The following is a 17,142-nucleotide window of genomic DNA, read 5'->3' as shown; positions in this document are numbered from 1 at the left end:
ACACACACATTCACAGACAGACACAAACATGAGCACACGCGCGCAAGCACACACTGGCAAGCACACACACACACACACTGGCTGGCTATAGTGAGTTCCGGTTAGGGCAGTGTCCACATTTCATCCATTGATCTGATCTTGAAACTAATCTTACTGATCAGGGTCAGGAGGAGTTGATGCTGAGGTAAGTTTTGCTTTTGACAAACACAGATTTCAAGGACAGCAACATAATAATCAAGGGCCGTGTTCTATCTAAACTGGTTTCCTGGATCAGTTAAAAATACTATTCTTCCAGCACACTGAGGAGGCATGATTGTTTCACACAGTGGGACACTTTATTGAGCACACAAATCATCAACGTGCATTCGGGCAGTGACAACAAGGTTTTTACATGGTGGCTGGGTTGCTGAGATACAGTGCCTTCAGAAAGTATTCACACCCCTTGACTTTTCCCACATTTAGTTGAGTTACAGCCTGAATAAAACATTTATTAAATTGAGATTTTGTGTCACTGGGCTACACACAATACCCCATAATGTCAAAGTGGAATTATGTTTTTAGAAATTTTAGAAATTAATTACAAATGAAAAGCTGAAATGTCTTGAGTCAATAATGTCACGGATTCTGCCGAGGCTGCTCCTCCTCCTTGCTCGGGCAGGCTTCGGCGTTCGCCGTCCCCGGAGTACTAGCTACCACCGTTAGATGTTTCGATGTTAGATTGGTTTTGTCTGTCTATTGCACCTGTGTCCGTTTTGTGTCTGATTATGTGTCCTATAAGTTGCCTGCTTTGTGTTGGTTAGTTGGTGTGTTATTGTTACGCCTGTCCGTTAGTGCTGCGTGTTTCTCTATGTTTGTTGTTTTCGTTGTTTTACGCACAGTTTGCGTAATCGCTCGCCTCTGTTTTGTGTTGAGGCCGTTATTGTATTTTGCCTAGTGTTTCACTAGTAAAGACTGTTGGACTAAGCTTCGGTGTCCTGCGCCTGACTCCCACACCACATTACATCAGCCCTTGACAAATAAGTATTCAACCCATTTGTTATGACAAGCCTAAATAAATTCAGGAGTAAAAATGTGCTTAACAAGTCACATAATAGGTTGCATGGACTCACTCTGTGTGCAATAATAGTGTTTAACATGATTTTTGAATGACTACCTCATCTCTGTACCCCACATATACAATTATCTGTAGGGTCCCTCAGTTGAGCAGTGACCACAAAGACCAGGGAGGTTTTCCAATGCCTCGCAAAGAAAGGTACCTATTGGTAGATGGATAAAAAAAAAGCAGACATTGAATATCTCTTTGAGCATAGTGAAGTTATTAATTACACTTTGAATGCTGTATCAATACACCCAGTCACTAAAAATATATATGCATCCTTCCTAACTCAGTTGCCGAAGGGGAAGGAAACCGCTCAGGGATTTCACCATGAGGCCAATGGTGACTTTAAAACAGTTACAGAGTTTAATGGCTGTGATAGAAAAAAACTGAGGATGGATCAACAACATTGTAGTTACTCCACAATACTAACCTAATGAAGGAAGCCTGTACAGAATAACAATATTCCAAAACATGCATCCTGTTTGCAATAATGCACTAAAGTAAAACTGCAAAAAATGTGGCAAAGAAATGAACTTCATGTCCTGAATACAAAGCGTTATGTTTGGGGCAAATCCAACACAACACATCACTGAGTACCATTCTTCATATTTTCAAGCATGGTGGTGGCTGCATCATGTTATAGGTATGCTTGTCTTCGGCAAGGACTAAGGAGTTTTTTAAGATAAAAAGAAACGGAATAGAGCTAACCACAGGCAAAATCCTAGAGGAAAACCTGGTTCAGTCTGCTTTCCAACAGACACTGGGAGACATATTCACCTTTCAGCAGGACAATAACCTAAAACACAAGGCCAAATATACACTGGAGTTGCTTACCAAGACGACATTGAATGTTCCTGAGTGGCCTAGTTACAGTTTTGAGTTAAATTGGCTAGAGAATCTATGGCAAAACTTGAAAATGTCTGTCTACCAATGATCAACAACCAACTTGACAGAGCTTGAATAATTTTAAATAGAATAATGTGCAAATATTGTACAATCCAGGTGTGCAAAGCTCTTAGAGACTTACCCAGATAGACTCACAGTTCTAATCGCTGCCAAAGGTGATTCTAACATGTATTGACTCAGGGGTGTAAATACTTATGTAAATGATATATTTCTGTATTTCTAAAACATGTTTTCACTTCGTCATTATGGGGTATTGTGTGTAGATGGGTGAGAAAAAATTCATTTGAATCCATTTTGAATTCAGGCTGTAACACAACAAAATGTGGAATAAGTCAAGGGGTATGAATACTTTCTGAAGGCACTGTATCTTAGCAACCCAGCTACCATGTAGGACTAAGTAGAACTCTAAAGCTAGCCCATGTCAGACATATTCCCAAGTCGAATATGTATTTCAAATATTTCATATACTTGAGGTGGACTTGAAGCATTGGAGTCCAAAAAGTGCAAACTCTTCATGTCAGGCAAGTTTCTCAAACAGTATTTGGAATAAGTATACAACCCAGGCCTGTCCTACACAAAACATCCACCACAAGAGAGTAAATCTACTCTGTAGACAAAACAGAATCAATTGTACCAAATGAAACCACCCACCCCAAACAACAGAATCACCTTCATTGAAGACCCATTGACAAAGCCAAACTCACTTGCTATGATGGTAACTAAGGTTTCATTATAGGACATTCAACCCAACCACAGCAGTAAGGTCTGGGGTGTCCAGTCAGCAGACAGCTGCTGCAATGAATCCGTTTCAGTTAGTCTAGCAGAGGCGTGACAGTGGGACAGTGGTAGAGCGGAAGGGCCCGGGGCCTAAATGACTGGCTCCTCTCCAGAGCTCTGGGTAAGTCATACAGCACTGATGACACTTAGCTAATGTGCTGTGACCAGGGACCGGGGGAGGCTGCGTGTCTGTCTGAGGTGTCTGTTACCACAACGACGGGTGTCTGCGTGTGTGTGGAGGGGTGGGTGTGCATGTGTGTGTATGAGAGAGTGATAGAGTGTGTGCATGTGTGTGAGTGCGTGTGTGCCTGCGTGTGTGTGTTTGTGACGTCCACCTAACTCACCGTTTACTGTGAGGTGCACCCAGCTGCCGTTGTGAAAGGTGTTGTACTGCTGCTCCAACATCAGGACCTTACACTCGTACCATCCCTGGTCGTCTGAACGCACCTTCTCAATCCGCAGAGAAGATTTGCCGTGCAGACTGGCTCGGCCTGTGGGAGGGAAAGGAAGGAAGGGGAGAGAGATTAATAACAGGGGTCAAACCAGGAAACATCGTATCCAGTATCCATAGTACACTCTTAGAATAAAAGGTGCTATCTAGAACCTAAAAGGGTTCTGAGGCTGTCCCCATAGGAGAACCCTTTGAAGAACCCTTTCTGGTTTCAGGTAGAACACTTTTGGTTCCAGGTAGAACCGCTTTCGGTTCCATGCAGAACCCTTTCCATAGAGGGTTCTACATCGAACCCAAAAGGGTTCTACCTGGAACCAAAAGGGTTTTTACCTGGAACCAAAATCTGTTCTCCTATGGGGACAGCTGAAGAACACTTTTGGAACCCTTTTTTCTAAGAGAGTGTATATAATCCTCCCTCTACTGTATCATATAGACCAGGTTTTCCGAACCACCGGGCCCCGGACCTGTACTTTTTTTTTCTTCTTCTAGCGCACGGGATGGGTAATCAATTAACTCGGTGCAGCCCAGTCTGTGAGCCAGTCTGAGAGCCAGTAGTGCATCTCTTACTCCCTGAAGCATTTTTGTGAAAAAAGTAATTTCCCACAACATTTGCCAATTGGATGGACTGGACACGCATCAAGTCTCAGACATTATGACAGTAGTCACATAATACTGTACTTACAGTAGCAAGCTTACATGGACATGATATGCAATAATAATAGCCATTTTAACACATTGACTAACCACGATTGACATGAGAAGTTTGAAAAGAAGTGAGGTGAGTAAATAGCCTATGGTCAAATAACTAGGCTAATAACAAAAGCCCCTCGTTTCTTTAGCCAGCTAGCATCAGGGATAGCTCCCAGGGATCCAAGAATGGTGAGTTGAAATGGTTTTAGTATTCTCCCAAGTGACGTTTGCTTGCTAGATAGCAATTCAATTTGCATGCCAAATGAAAAGAAGGGACCCTGTATATATCGTTGTGCTCTATAAAATCTTAAGAAATACCGATAGATGTGCTTGTTTTATTTTGGATGGCACGCGCGCCGAGTGCCATTCTTAACTCTTCCGAACACCCTACTAGACGCATAGAAACGGAGCACAGAGACACGATAGCCTGCCCCATCTGAATCCATCATAACACTAAGACTACAGGGGTTGTGTAGCAGCCCAGTGTCACAGCAGCTTTCACTCTTTACATGTCAAGCAGTGAAAAGGGCAGGGGGGGTATTTATGATTTTGCTCTCGGCAATCTGGCAACCCCTCATAACAGATGGCGGCCGACGATATGGGCTAAACAAAGGGCTTTGAAGGCACAACAGCCCACAACATCAACATTATAAAAGCCCTCCACAGCTCATTACGCGCTCCCCAGAGTCAATGTTTCTGAGTGACTTCCGTTATGTAACACATCAGGTTATATCAAATGAAGTAAGAGGGCAAATAGGAAATAACTATTAAAAGAACCACTGACTTTATTCCTAGCCTGTGTGCAAATGTGCAAGTCTGTGTCTATCCATCTGTTTTTGTCATCATAACACCATGTGTCCATCTGTACTCAAGTCTGTCTATCAGTGTACACTACCGGTCAAAAGTATTAGAACACCTACTCATTCAACGGTTTTTCTTTATTTTTACTATTTTCTACATTGCAACTACATCAAAACTATTAAATAACATATATGGAATCATGTAGTAACCAAAAAAGTGTTAAACAAATCAACATTTACTTTATATTTGAGATTCTTCAAATAGCCACCCTTTGGCTTGATGAAAGCTTTGCACACTCTTGGCATTCTCTCAACCAGCTTCATGAGGTAGTCACCTGGAATGCATTTCAATTAACAGGTGTTCCTTCTTAAAAGTTAATTTGTGGAATTTCTTTCCTTCTTAATGTGTTTGAGCCAATCAGTTGTGTTGTGACAAGGTAGGGGGGTATACAGAAGATAGCCCTATTTGGTAAAAGACCAAATCCATATTATGGCAAGAACAGCTCAAATAAGCAAAGAGAAACGACAGTCCATCATTACTTTAAGACATGAAGGTCAGTCAATACGGAACATTTCAAGAACTTTGAAAGTTTCTTCAAGTGCAGTCGCAAAAACCATCAAGCGCTATGATGAAACTGGCTCTCATGAGGACCGCCACAGGAATGGAAGACCCAGAGTTACCTCTGCTGCAGAGGATAAGTTCATTATAGTTACCAGCCTCAGAAATTGCAGCCCAAATAAATGCTTCACAGAGTTCAAGTAACAGACACATCTCAACATCAACTGTTCAGAGGAGACTGTGTGAATCAGGCCTTAATGGTCGAATTGCTGCAAAGAAACCACTACTAAAGGACACTAATAAGAAGAAGAGACTTGCTTGGGCCAAGAAACACGAGCAATGGACATTAAACCAGTGGAAATATGTCCTTTGGTCTGGAGTCCAAATTTGAGATTTTTGGTTCCAACCGCTGTGGCTTTGTGAGACGTGATGTTTGTGAACGGATTATCTCTGCATGTGTATTTCCCACCGTAAAGCATGAATGAGGAGGTGTTATGGTGTGGGCGTGCTTTGCTGGTGACACTGTCAGTGATTTATTTAGAATTCAAGGCACACTTAACCAGCATGGCTACCATAGCATTCTGCAGCGATACGCCATCCCATCTGGTTTGGGCTTAGTGGGACTGTCATTTGTTTTTCAACAGGACAATGACCCAACACACCTCCAGGCTGTGTAAGGACTATTTTACCAAGAAGGAGAGTGATGGAGTGCTGCATCAGATGACCTGGCCTCCACAATCCCCCGACCTCAACCAAATTGAGATGGTTTGGGATGAGTCGGACCGCAGAGTGAAGGATAAGCAGCCAACAAGTGCTCAGCATATGTGGGAACTCCTTCAAGACTATTGGAAAAGCATTACAGGTGAAGCTGGTTGAGAGAATGCCAAGAGTGTGCAAAGCTGTCATCAAGGCAAAGGGTGGCTACTTTGAAGAATCTCAAATATAAAATATTTTGATTTGTTTAACACTTTTTTGGTTACTACATGATTCCATATGTGTTAAGTCATAGTTTTGATGTCTTCACTATTATTCTACAATGTAGAAAATAGTAAAAATAAAGAAAAACCCTTGAATGAGTAGGTGTTCTAAAACTTTTGACCGGTAGTGTATGTACATGCATATGTGTTTACAGTGGGGAGAACAAGTATTTGATACACTGCCGATTTTGCAGGTTTTCCTACTTACAAAGCATGTAGAGGTCTGTAATTTTTTATCATAGGTACACTTCAACTGTAAGAGACGGAATCTAAAACAAAAATCCAGAAAATCCCATTGTATGATTTTTAAGTAATTAATTTGCATTTTATTGCATGACATAAGTATTTGATCACCTACCAAACAGTAAGAATTCCGGCTTTCACAGACCTGTTAGTTTTCTTTAAGAAGCCCTCCTGTTCTCCACTCATTACCTGTATTAACTGCACCTGTTTGAACTCGTACCTGTATAAAAGACACCTGTCCACACACTCAATCAAACAGACTCCAACCTCTCCACAATGGCCAAGACCAGAGAGCTGTGTAAGGACATCAGGGATAAAATTGTAGACCTGCACAAGGCTGGGATGGGCTACAGGACAATAGGCAAGCAGCTTGGTGAGAAGGCAACAACTGTTGGCGCAATTATTAGAAAATGGAAGAAGTTCAAGATGACGGTCAATCACCATCGGTCTGGGGCTCCATGCAAGATCTCACCTTGTGGGGCATCAATGATCATGAGGAAGGTGAGGGATCAGCCCAGAACTACACGGCAGGACCTGGTCAATGACCTGAAGAGAGCTGGGACCACAGTCTCAAAGAAAACCATTAGTAACACACTACGCCGTCATGGATTAAAATCCTGCAGCGCACGCAAGGTCCCCCTGCTCAAGCCAGCGCATGTCCAGGCCCGTCTGAAGTTTGCCAATGACCATCTGGATGATCCAGAGGAGGAATGGGAGAAGGTCATGTGGTCTGATGAGACAAAAATATAGCTTTTTGGTCTAAACTCCACTCGCCGTGTTTGGAGGAAGAAGAAGGATGAGTACAACCCCAAGAACACGATCCCAACAGTGAAGCATGGAGGTGGAAACATCATTCTTTGGGGATGCTTTTCTGCAAAGGGGACAGGACGACTGCACCGTATTGAGGGGAGGATGGATAGGGCCATGTATCGTGAGATCTTGGCCAACAACCTCCTTCCGTCAGTAAGAGCATTGAAGATGGGTCGTGGCTGGGTCTTCCAGCATGACAACGACCCGAAACACACAGCCAGGGCAACTAAAGAGTGGCTCCGTAAGAAGCATCTCAAGGTCCTGGAGTGGCCTAGCCAGTCTCCAGACCTGAACCCAATAGAAAATCTTTGGAGGGAGCTGAAAGTCCGTATTGCCCAGCGACAGCCCCGAAACCTGAAGGATCTGGAGAAGGTCTGTATGGAGGAGTGGGCCAAAATCCCTGCTGTGTACAGGTAGGGCTGCAGCATGAAGCCTAGAGCACCACTCAAGTCGACCCTCTTCTCTGAGCTAAGTCCAGCTGTTACACTTGTCCCTCCTTTCCCTATTCTCTCCTCTCATTCCTCAAATTACCTCACATCTGTCAGTGCATGTCAGTCTGCCACACCTAGTGATTGTCATACGGGGTGATATCACGAGAGGAGCCATCTACAATTCACACTAGCTCCAACGCAAACCTGAGAGAATTCCTAATAAGTTCTGCTAAACTTTGACGGAAGGGCAACGCGGATGTTGTCGCTTTGAGGGACTTAGGCGACTCTAGTCTTTTTTTGGCCTAACTTGGAGATTCTCCTCGTTGATATTGGAGCGTGGCTGTGGTTGCGGGTTGGCTCTCACAACGGAGCAAATCTTTTTTTTCAGTGTTGGAGATTGATACTTCAGAAGGTTAACTGGGCCGCAGCCTGCCTGGCCATTAGAAAGGAAGGATAGCTTTAAAAGTCAGCTGTATTTTTATCTGGGTGATTAAGTGGGGATGGGAGAGAGGGCGTAAACTACGAGGACATGGAGGTTGAAGATAGTACCAAAGTTGTGGGACACGCTGGAAGTGTAGGTACATGTAAATACAGTCCTCTACTCGGTGGACTGGCCTGTATCTTTACCACAGTAAATGTAACCGTTACTGTGGCTCTTTATGTTTGAAACAAGTATAACGCAATCTTTTGGTTTCAGAAAAAAATGCCTGATCCAACGCTGAGTGTTTGTTTCTACAGAAACACAGGGTATAGAGAGATAAATCAGGTTTGACTTGGTATTAGGGCAAGTGTAAGGAAAGTCATCAGTTTGGGGATCCCATTGATATTCTGATAGACCAGGGACAATGTCTCTCTAAGGTTGCCATGTGCAATCTTCGACAGCAAAGTTGTCAGGAATTGCAAGGGGATGAAGATTGGAATATTCCATATGTTGGTTTATGTTATTTTGGGGGATCTGGTATGTCTGCTATATTGACCATCAGCAACGACAGAGACTCTCTAAAGCGATCTTAATACATTTGCAGTCAAAAGCAGGCTGTGTATCATAATCTCTATGAAGACAATCAAATGCAGACATGACCCAAGTCGATGGTGTTTGAACTGAGGTCTCATTTAGACCCAGAATGTGGCATGTGACAAACTCTTTGTAGCTCCTAATGGAACAAGCCAAACACCATATATTAATGTTCCTCTCTCAGACAAAGTGGAAATGCCTTGCTGCCAATACACACAGCCTTTTCATTGGCTTGGGGTGGCTAGACGGCATGACACCGAAACAAAGACGCACCCTGTTGGCACGACAGACGGAGGGCAGCCCTTTGCCGAGAGGAAGCAGTGCCCCCTCAGTGCCCTCCATGGTGAAAAAAGCACCAGCCCAATCTACAATGGGCACAACTCAGGCCTCTGTGTGAATAAGAAGTGCTATTGATCCCTAGCCTTGACCCTGACCCTCATTCTGTTCCGGCGCTGTTCCATCCTCACTGTGTTCCATTGTAACTCACAGTAGAGTGAGGCAGACGTCAGTTAGCGGCGACTAGAGCTTCGGATCCAGCAGTAGCATTAATTGAAAAGGGCCCCTGTTCAGTAGCTACTGTAGCGCAGCAGGGAAAAATTGGCTGTAGTTTAAAGCGAGGGTTGTCAATCTCTGTGAGGATTGTCAAATGTAATTTGTACCGGCGTGTGAGGCGCCATCTAAAAACAGCAACGGGGAAGATTGTAGAGGAGAAGCATAAATCCCTTGAAAGGTATTCCAACAAATAAAAAAGCGCCTACGATCTAGAGATAAAGGCTGGAAGCTATTTTAGAAGATTGAAAATTTTCTACCACCTTCATTCTTTGTCTCTTGACGCACTAAAACACTGTCCATATGATTGGCATCTTTGATCCAGTAAAATAATTTGAATCACAATCAATTGGGGAATTTATCACTTCGATGCCATTTAGCCATATATTCATTTAGTTGACTATTATTATCTAAATGGTGATTTACACTGAACAAAATGATAAACACAACATGCAAAGTGTTGGTCCCATGTTTCATGAGCTGAAATAAAAGATTAAATAAATTGTCCATATGTCACTCATTGAGCATGTTTGGGATGCTATGGATCTACATGTACGACAGCGTGTTCCAGTTCCCGCCAATATCCAGGAACTTCACACAGCCATTGAAAAGGAGTGGGACAACATTCCACAGGCCACAATCAACAGACTGAACAACTCTATGCGAAGAAGATGTGTCACGCTCCATGAGGCAAATGGTGGTCACACCAGATACTGACTGGTTATCTGATCCATGCCCCAACTTTTTTTTAAAGGTATCTGTGACCAACAGATGCATATTGTATTCCCAATCATGTGAAATCCATAGATTAGGGCCTAATGAATTTACTTCTGTTAGGCCTACTGCTGCTAGGTAGCTCTCTCTCTGCTCTCCCCCTCCCCTCTGTCTGTCCTTGATTGCAGGAGTGAAGTCTGGTGTGCGGGAGTCAGGGTTCCAGCTGCAGCTCATTCACCATAATCACCTCAGCCTTTAAGACCCGGTCAAACTTTCCACTCATCGTCAGATCATAGTCAAGACGACCATGTTAGTCTTGCTGCCGACTCAACCTGTTTGTTTTCGCTCTTTGTGTTTTTGGCCGGTTCTATTTACTTTTCTCCTGTGCCACAGATTATGGGAACCTGACTTCTGCCACCACCATCCTGCTCCCCACTACCGGACCTCCCTTTTGGACTCACCACGGACACTAGGACATTACGGTACCACACCTGCCCTGACCTGGATCTGTTACCCTCCCTGTAACCTGGACTTGCTCTTCCCCTATTATTGGAAGCCTGGACTTTTTGAACATTGTAAATAAACCTGTTAAACCTTCTATGGCTTGGTGTACTTGTCTGCATTTGGGTTCTAATCCAGTTAAATCATGACAGTATGATCTGACCAACATGAACCCAGCAGACAGTAGCTCGGATACCACCCCAGAGTGCACTCAAATTCGGACTGCTATAGCCAATCAGGACATTTTACTTGGCCAACATGATACCCTGTTTAAGACTATTGCTGAGAACAGGTGCTGTTTAATCAGGTTCAATTACTCACCAATCAGGTGTCTGTCCTTACTACCCAAGTTAATAATGCAACCCTCGGGCATGGCATACAAACTGCCCCTTCTCCTGCTCCACCTGTTTTTCCTGGCCCTCCAGCCCAGATCAGAGAGCCTTTTGTTCCTGCTCCAGAGCGCTATGATGGGAACATGGGAACCTGTGGTGAATTTTTGACTCAATGCTCGTTAGTGTTTGAACAACAGCCCCTCACCTACGCCTCAGAAAGAGCCCGTATTGCCTACCTTATCAACTCTACTAGCGGTTCCGCTCGTGCCTGGGGATCCGCGGTCTGGGAGAGTCAGTCGGACATTTGCAACGCTTACGTGGCCTTCTCCACTGAGATGAGGAAGGTTTTTGACCACCCCGTACGGGGCAAGGAGGCTGCTAAACGGTTGTTGTCTCTTCGGCAGGGGGTTCGCAGTGTGGCGGAGATGGCAGTGGAGTTTCGGACGTTAGCGGCAGTGAGCGGTTGGAATGACGAGGCATTACAAGGAGTGTTCATCAATGCTTTGTCTGAGACTTTAAAAGATGAGTTGGTGTCATATGATGTATCGCCTACGCTGGATAATCTTATTTCACTCACCATCAGGTTGGATAATCGGATTCGGGAGCGCCGCCGGGAGAGGAGTGTTAGTTCCAAGCAACTGGTCTGTCGTCAACAAACTCCTCCCCGCATCTTCCCTACGGAGAAAGCCGAGTCTTCCCGAGTCGATACGAGGAGCACTGAACCCGAAGCCATGGAGGTGGGTCGTGCACGGTTGTCCTCAGAGGAGCGTGCACGTCGTATTCAGGCTCGGGTCTGCCTGTATTGTGGAGAAGCTGGTCATTTCGTTCCTTCCTGCCCAGTTCGTCCGGGAAAAGGGCCGGCTCATCATTATTGGGAGAAGTTTTGGTGAGCCGAGCAGCGGATTCTTCCTCTTCTCCCCGCATTCTGCTCCAGGCATCCCTCCAGTGGCAGTCCCAGAATTTCTCTGTTAGTGCGCTGGTTGACTCTGGTGCCGATGAAAGCTTTTTGGATCGAGAGTTGGCTCAACAAATGGAGTTAGAGACTGTTCCTATGGACTGTCCACTGCAGGCTAAGGGTCTAAATGGACAATTGTTGACCCGTATTACTCATCAGACTGTTCCTGTTTGTCTCAGAGTGTCGGGTAATCATCAGGAGAACATTCAGTTCCATATAATTGACTGCCCACAGACCCCCCTGGTCCTTGGTATCCCCTGGCTCATAAGACACAATCCACACATTGATTGGGTGACCGGTAGAATTGTTTCATGGAGCACATTTTGTCATGTGAATTGTTTGTGTTCTGCTCAGACCCCTGCCAGCACTGTGCCTCAACCTCCACTGGAGTCCATGGATCTTTCTGCTGTCCCTGACGTGTATCATGACCTGGCATCCGTTTTCTGCAAACACAGAGCTACTTCTCTTCCTCCTCACCGGCCTTACGACTGCGCCATTGACCTCCAGCCAGGAGCCCCTCTCCCCAGCAGTCGCCTGTACAATCTTTCCCGCCCGGAGACGGAGGCTATGGAGAACTACATTCGGGACTCCTTGGCGGCAGGTATTATTCGTCCTTCCTCGTCACCTGTAGGAGCGGGATTCTTTTTTGTTGCTAAGAAGGATAAGACCCTCAGACCCTGTATTGATTTCCGTGGACTTAACAACATCACCATTAAGAACAAATATTCTCTGCCTTTAATTAACTCTGCTTTTCCCCTCCTTCATGGTGCAACTATCTTCACTAAACTGGATCTACGAAATGCGTATCATCTGGTGCGCATTCGTAAAGGTGATGAATGGAAGACTGCCTTCAACACACCTTTGGGACATTTTGAGTACCTGGTTATGCCTTTTGGGTTGTCCAATGCCCCTGCCGTTTTTCAGGCACTAGTCAATGATGTCCTTCGGGACATGTTGAATCGGTTTGTTTTTGTCTATCTGGATGATATCCTGATTTTTTCAGAGTCCTCCCAGGAACACGAACTGCATGTGCGCCAGGTGTTGCAAAGGTTGTTGGAGAACAAACTGTTTGTGAAGATGGAGAAATGTGAATTTCATGTGTCTGAGACCTCTTTTTTGGGTTACATAATAGCTCAGGGGGAGTTGCGGATGGACCCAGCTAAGATCTCTGCTGTCACGGACTGGCCAGCCCCCTCCACCCGCAAACAACTTCAACGATTCCTGGGGTTTGCGAATTTCTACAGGAGGTTCATCAAGGACTACAGCCGCATTGCGGCGCCACTCACCGCTCTCACCTCCATCGCACGACCGTTCGCTTGGAATGAAGGGGCCGAAGCAGCGTTTGAAGAACTGAAACATTGCTTCGCCTCGGCTCCCATTCTGATGCAGCCGGACCCCGACCGCCAGTTTGTCGTGGAGGTGGATGCATCCGACACTGGGGTAGGTGCGGTGTTGTCACAACGTTCACCGGAAGATAACAAACTGCATCCCTGTGCTTTCCTTTCACGGAAACTTTCTCAGGCAGAGAGGAATTATGATGTTGGCAATCGTGAACTGCTCGCCGTGAAGCTGGCTCTCGAAGAGTGGCGGCATTGGCTGGAGGGGGCGGAACAACCCTTCATCGTTTGGACGGATCATAAGAATCTGGCATACATCCAGTCAGCGAAGCAGCTCAACCCCCGTCAAGCCAGGTGGGCACTATTTTTTGGTAGATTCAATTTTTCTCTGTCTTACCGTCCTGGGTCACGCAACGTCAAACCTGACGCCCTGTCTCGTGTTTTTTTCTGCTGTTGATACTGGTAGTAACCCTGAACCCATCTTGCCTCCTACCTGCAGTATTGCGGCCATTACATGTGACATCGAAGGGATTGTTAGACAGGCTCAACATCATCAAGCTGACCCTGGGAGCGGTCCTCCTAACCGGTTGTTTGTCCCGGAGTCTGTTCGCTCCCAGGTACTTCAGTGGGCTCACTCGTCTCCCCTTACCTGTCACCCTGGAGTTACTCGGACCCTTGACTTTGTGCGACGGAAGTTCTGGTGGCCCAGGATGGAGGCGGACACTCGAGCCTTCATTGCTGCTTGTACGGTATGTGCACGTAGTAAGAACTCCACCCAGGCCAGCGCTGGTCATCTAAGACCTCTGCCAATACCCAGCCGGCCCTGGTCCCACATTGCCTTGGATTTTGTCACTGGACTTCCCCCCTCGTCTGGAAAGACTGTCATTCTTACTGTGATTGATCGTTTTTCTAAGTTTGCTCATTTTTTGGCCCTACCTAAACTTCCCACTGCCAGAGAAACGGCTGATATTTTGGTTGAACATGTGTTCCGCTCTCATGGTCTACCCACGGATATTGTCTCTGACAGGGGTCCCCAGTTTGTCTCCCAGGTTTGGAAGGCTTTCTGTAAAGCTTTGGGCATTACATCCAGCCTGTCCTCTGGATATCACCCCCAGACCAACGGGCAAGCCGAGAGAGCGAACCAGGAGATGGAGACCGCTCTCCGCTGTGTCACAGGGTCTAACCCTGGGTCGTGGAGCTCCATGCTTCCCTGGGTGGAATATGCTCATAACACCTTGACTAACGCTTCCTCTGGTTTGTCTCCCTTTCTGTGTGCTCTGGGTTATCAACCTCCCCTGTTCCCTTCTCAAGAGAGGGAACTGGCGGTACCCTCGGTGCAGTCCCACATGCGCCGCTGCTTCAAGGTCTGGAGGAAGGCCAGGGTAGCTCTGTCCCGAGCTTCGGCGTACATGCAGAGGCAAGCCAACCGTCATCGGTCCCAGGCTCCCGGTTACTCTCCTGGTCAAGAGGTATGGCTTAAGTCACGTGACCTTCCATTGAAAGTGGAGTCTAAGAAGATGGCGCCTCGTTTTATAGGACCGTTCAAGATACTGTCTATTGTTAACCCCTGCGCGGTTAAGCTACAGCTTCCTGCCTCCCTACGGGTTCATTCCACCTTTCATGTTTCCCAGATTAAGCCTGTGTCGGTTAGCCCTCTGTGCCCGCCCTCTCGTCCCCCTCCTCCGCCCAGGATCGTGGGTGGGGGTCCGGTCTACACTGTCCGGCGACTTCTGGATGTTCGCCGCCGGGGTCGTGGTTTCCAGTACCTGGTGGATTGGGAGGGTTATGGTCCTGAGGAACGTTCCTGGGTGCCCAGGAGCTTCATTGTGGATCCTGCTCTGGTCCGTGAGTTTCATAGGTTACATCCTGATAAACCCTGTCGGTCGCCAGGTGGCGTCCGTAGAGAGGGGGTACTGTTAGGCCTACTGCTGCTAGGTAGCTCTCTCTCTGCTCTCCCCCTCCCCTCTGTCTGTCCTTGATTGCAGGAGTGAAGTCTGGTGTGCGGGAGTCAGGGTTCCAGCTGCAGCTCATTCACCATAATCACCTCAGCCTTTAAGACCTGGTCAAACTTTCCACTCATCGTCAGATCATAGTCAAGACGACCATGTTAGTCTCGCTGCCGACTCAACCTGTTTGTTTTCGCTCTTTGTGTTTTTGGCCGGTTCTATTTACTTTTCTCCTGTGCCACAGATTATGGGAACCTGACTTCTGCCTCCGCTTCACTCCTGCCACCACCATCCTGCTCCCCACTACCGGACCTCCCTTTTGGACTCACCACGGACACTAGGACATTACGGTACCACACCTGCCCTGACCTGGATCTGTTACCCTCCCTGTAACCTGGACTTGCTCTTCCCCTATTATTGGAAACCTGGACTTTTTGAACATTGTAAATAAACCTGTTAAACCTTCTCTGGCTTGGTGTACTTGTCTGCATTTGGGTTCTAATCCAGTTAAATCATGACAACTTCAATTGAATGATTTCCTTATATGAACTGTAACTCAGTAAAATCGTTGAAATTGTTGAATGTTGCGTTTTATATTTTTCTTCAGTATAGTTTGCAGCTTCAACCTAATCAAATAGGGAGCAATACATAAAGAGCCATGCTGTGTCCTCAGTGTCCCTGTTGTAGATTCCGATGTAACCTAACCGACAGAACTGCTCAGACTTTGGCCTGATGTAGAAATCCTCATCCGCTCTCATTAACATTCACTGTGAGGACCGACCATTAAAATAGCATATCCTGCCCCTGAAGACCACTGATAAACTATCAGGTTTTATTTTTGCTTTTCTAGAATGGACATGCTCAGTAAATTACTACACGCCCTTTCTGTCTTTGCTCCGTATCGATTCTGTAATGTTCCAATCGCCCAGATGAAGAAGAAAAAAACACATGGTCCGACACACTTTTGACCCGTCACCTCTCTGGTCTGGAGGCCTTTCAATGTCTGCTCCTGTTTGAAGTGCAATGGCATACCACCTGGGTGGGTATTCTTCCCCAACCGATTGTCCACAGCTTATTCAAGTCAGCAGAGCTATTCTGAGAGGTTGTCTGTCCTTTTCCTAAAGGGCAGTGATTGTCTAAAGGCCATTGATGAGTTTCAATGGCTTAATACAAATCTATTAAATAAGTGAAATTCGATATTTTTCGTATTTACATAATTCAGACGAATTATTAAGGGAACACATCTTTCTCATGATTATGGATTCCTTTCCGTTGCTCTTATTTCCTGTTATAAATAGTCTTGATTCAAAGAGACTGACATTGAGGCCAGAGTCCTATAGATTCTCTATCTATACTGAACTAAAATATAAACGCAACATGCAACAATTTCAAAGATTTTACTGAGTTACAGTTCATATAAGGAAATCAGTCAACTTAAATAAATAAATTAGGCCCTAATCTATGGATTTCACATGACTGGGCAAGGGCGCAGCCATGGGTGGGCCTGGGAGGGCACAGGCCCATCCACTTGGGAGCCAGGCCCATCCACTGGGGAGCCAGGCCCAGCCAATCAGAATGAGTTTTTCCCAACACAAAAGGGCTTTATTACAAACAGATATACTCCTCAGCACCCCCTCAGACGATCTCGCAGGTGAAGAAGCCGGATGTGTACGTCCTGGGCTGGCGTGGTTGCACGTGGTCTGTGGTTGTGAGGCCGGTTGGACATACTGCCAAATTCCCTAAAACGACGTTGGAGGCAGCTTATTCTATGGCAACAGCTCTGGTGGACAATCCTGCAATCAACATGGCAATTGCACGCTCCTTCAAAACTTGAGACATCTGTGGCATTGTGATGTGTGACAAAACAGCAGATTTTAGAGTGGCCTTTTATTGTCCCCAGCACAAGGTGCACCTGTGTAATGATCATGCTGTTTAATCAGCTTCTTGATATGCCACACCTGTCAGGTGGATGGATTATCTTGGCAAAGGAGAAATGCTCACTAACAGGGATGTAAACAATACTCATGTGTGCTCATAATATGAGAGAAAT

General features: G+C 45.8%; 1 protein-coding gene across 1 annotated transcript in view; it reads right to left on the bottom strand.

Moving 5' to 3' along the window:
* Positions 1-17,142, bottom strand: part of LOC121579322 (protein turtle homolog B-like) — a 222,095-nt gene that overhangs the window by 134,942 nt on the left and 70,011 nt on the right. The window contains exon 3 of the mRNA XM_041893813.2: positions 3,127-3,273. Within this exon, the coding sequence (XP_041749747.1) occupies positions 3,127-3,273 (147 nt within the window). The remainder of the gene's footprint in view (positions 1-3,126; positions 3,274-17,142) is intronic.

Source organism: Coregonus clupeaformis, chromosome 13 (assembly GCF_020615455.1).
Source record: "Coregonus clupeaformis isolate EN_2021a chromosome 13, ASM2061545v1, whole genome shotgun sequence".
NCBI lineage: Eukaryota > Metazoa > Chordata > Actinopteri > Salmoniformes > Salmonidae > Coregonus > Coregonus clupeaformis.
Note: the sequence above shows the minus strand (reverse complement) of the source record. Positions and strands in the feature narration are given on the sequence as shown.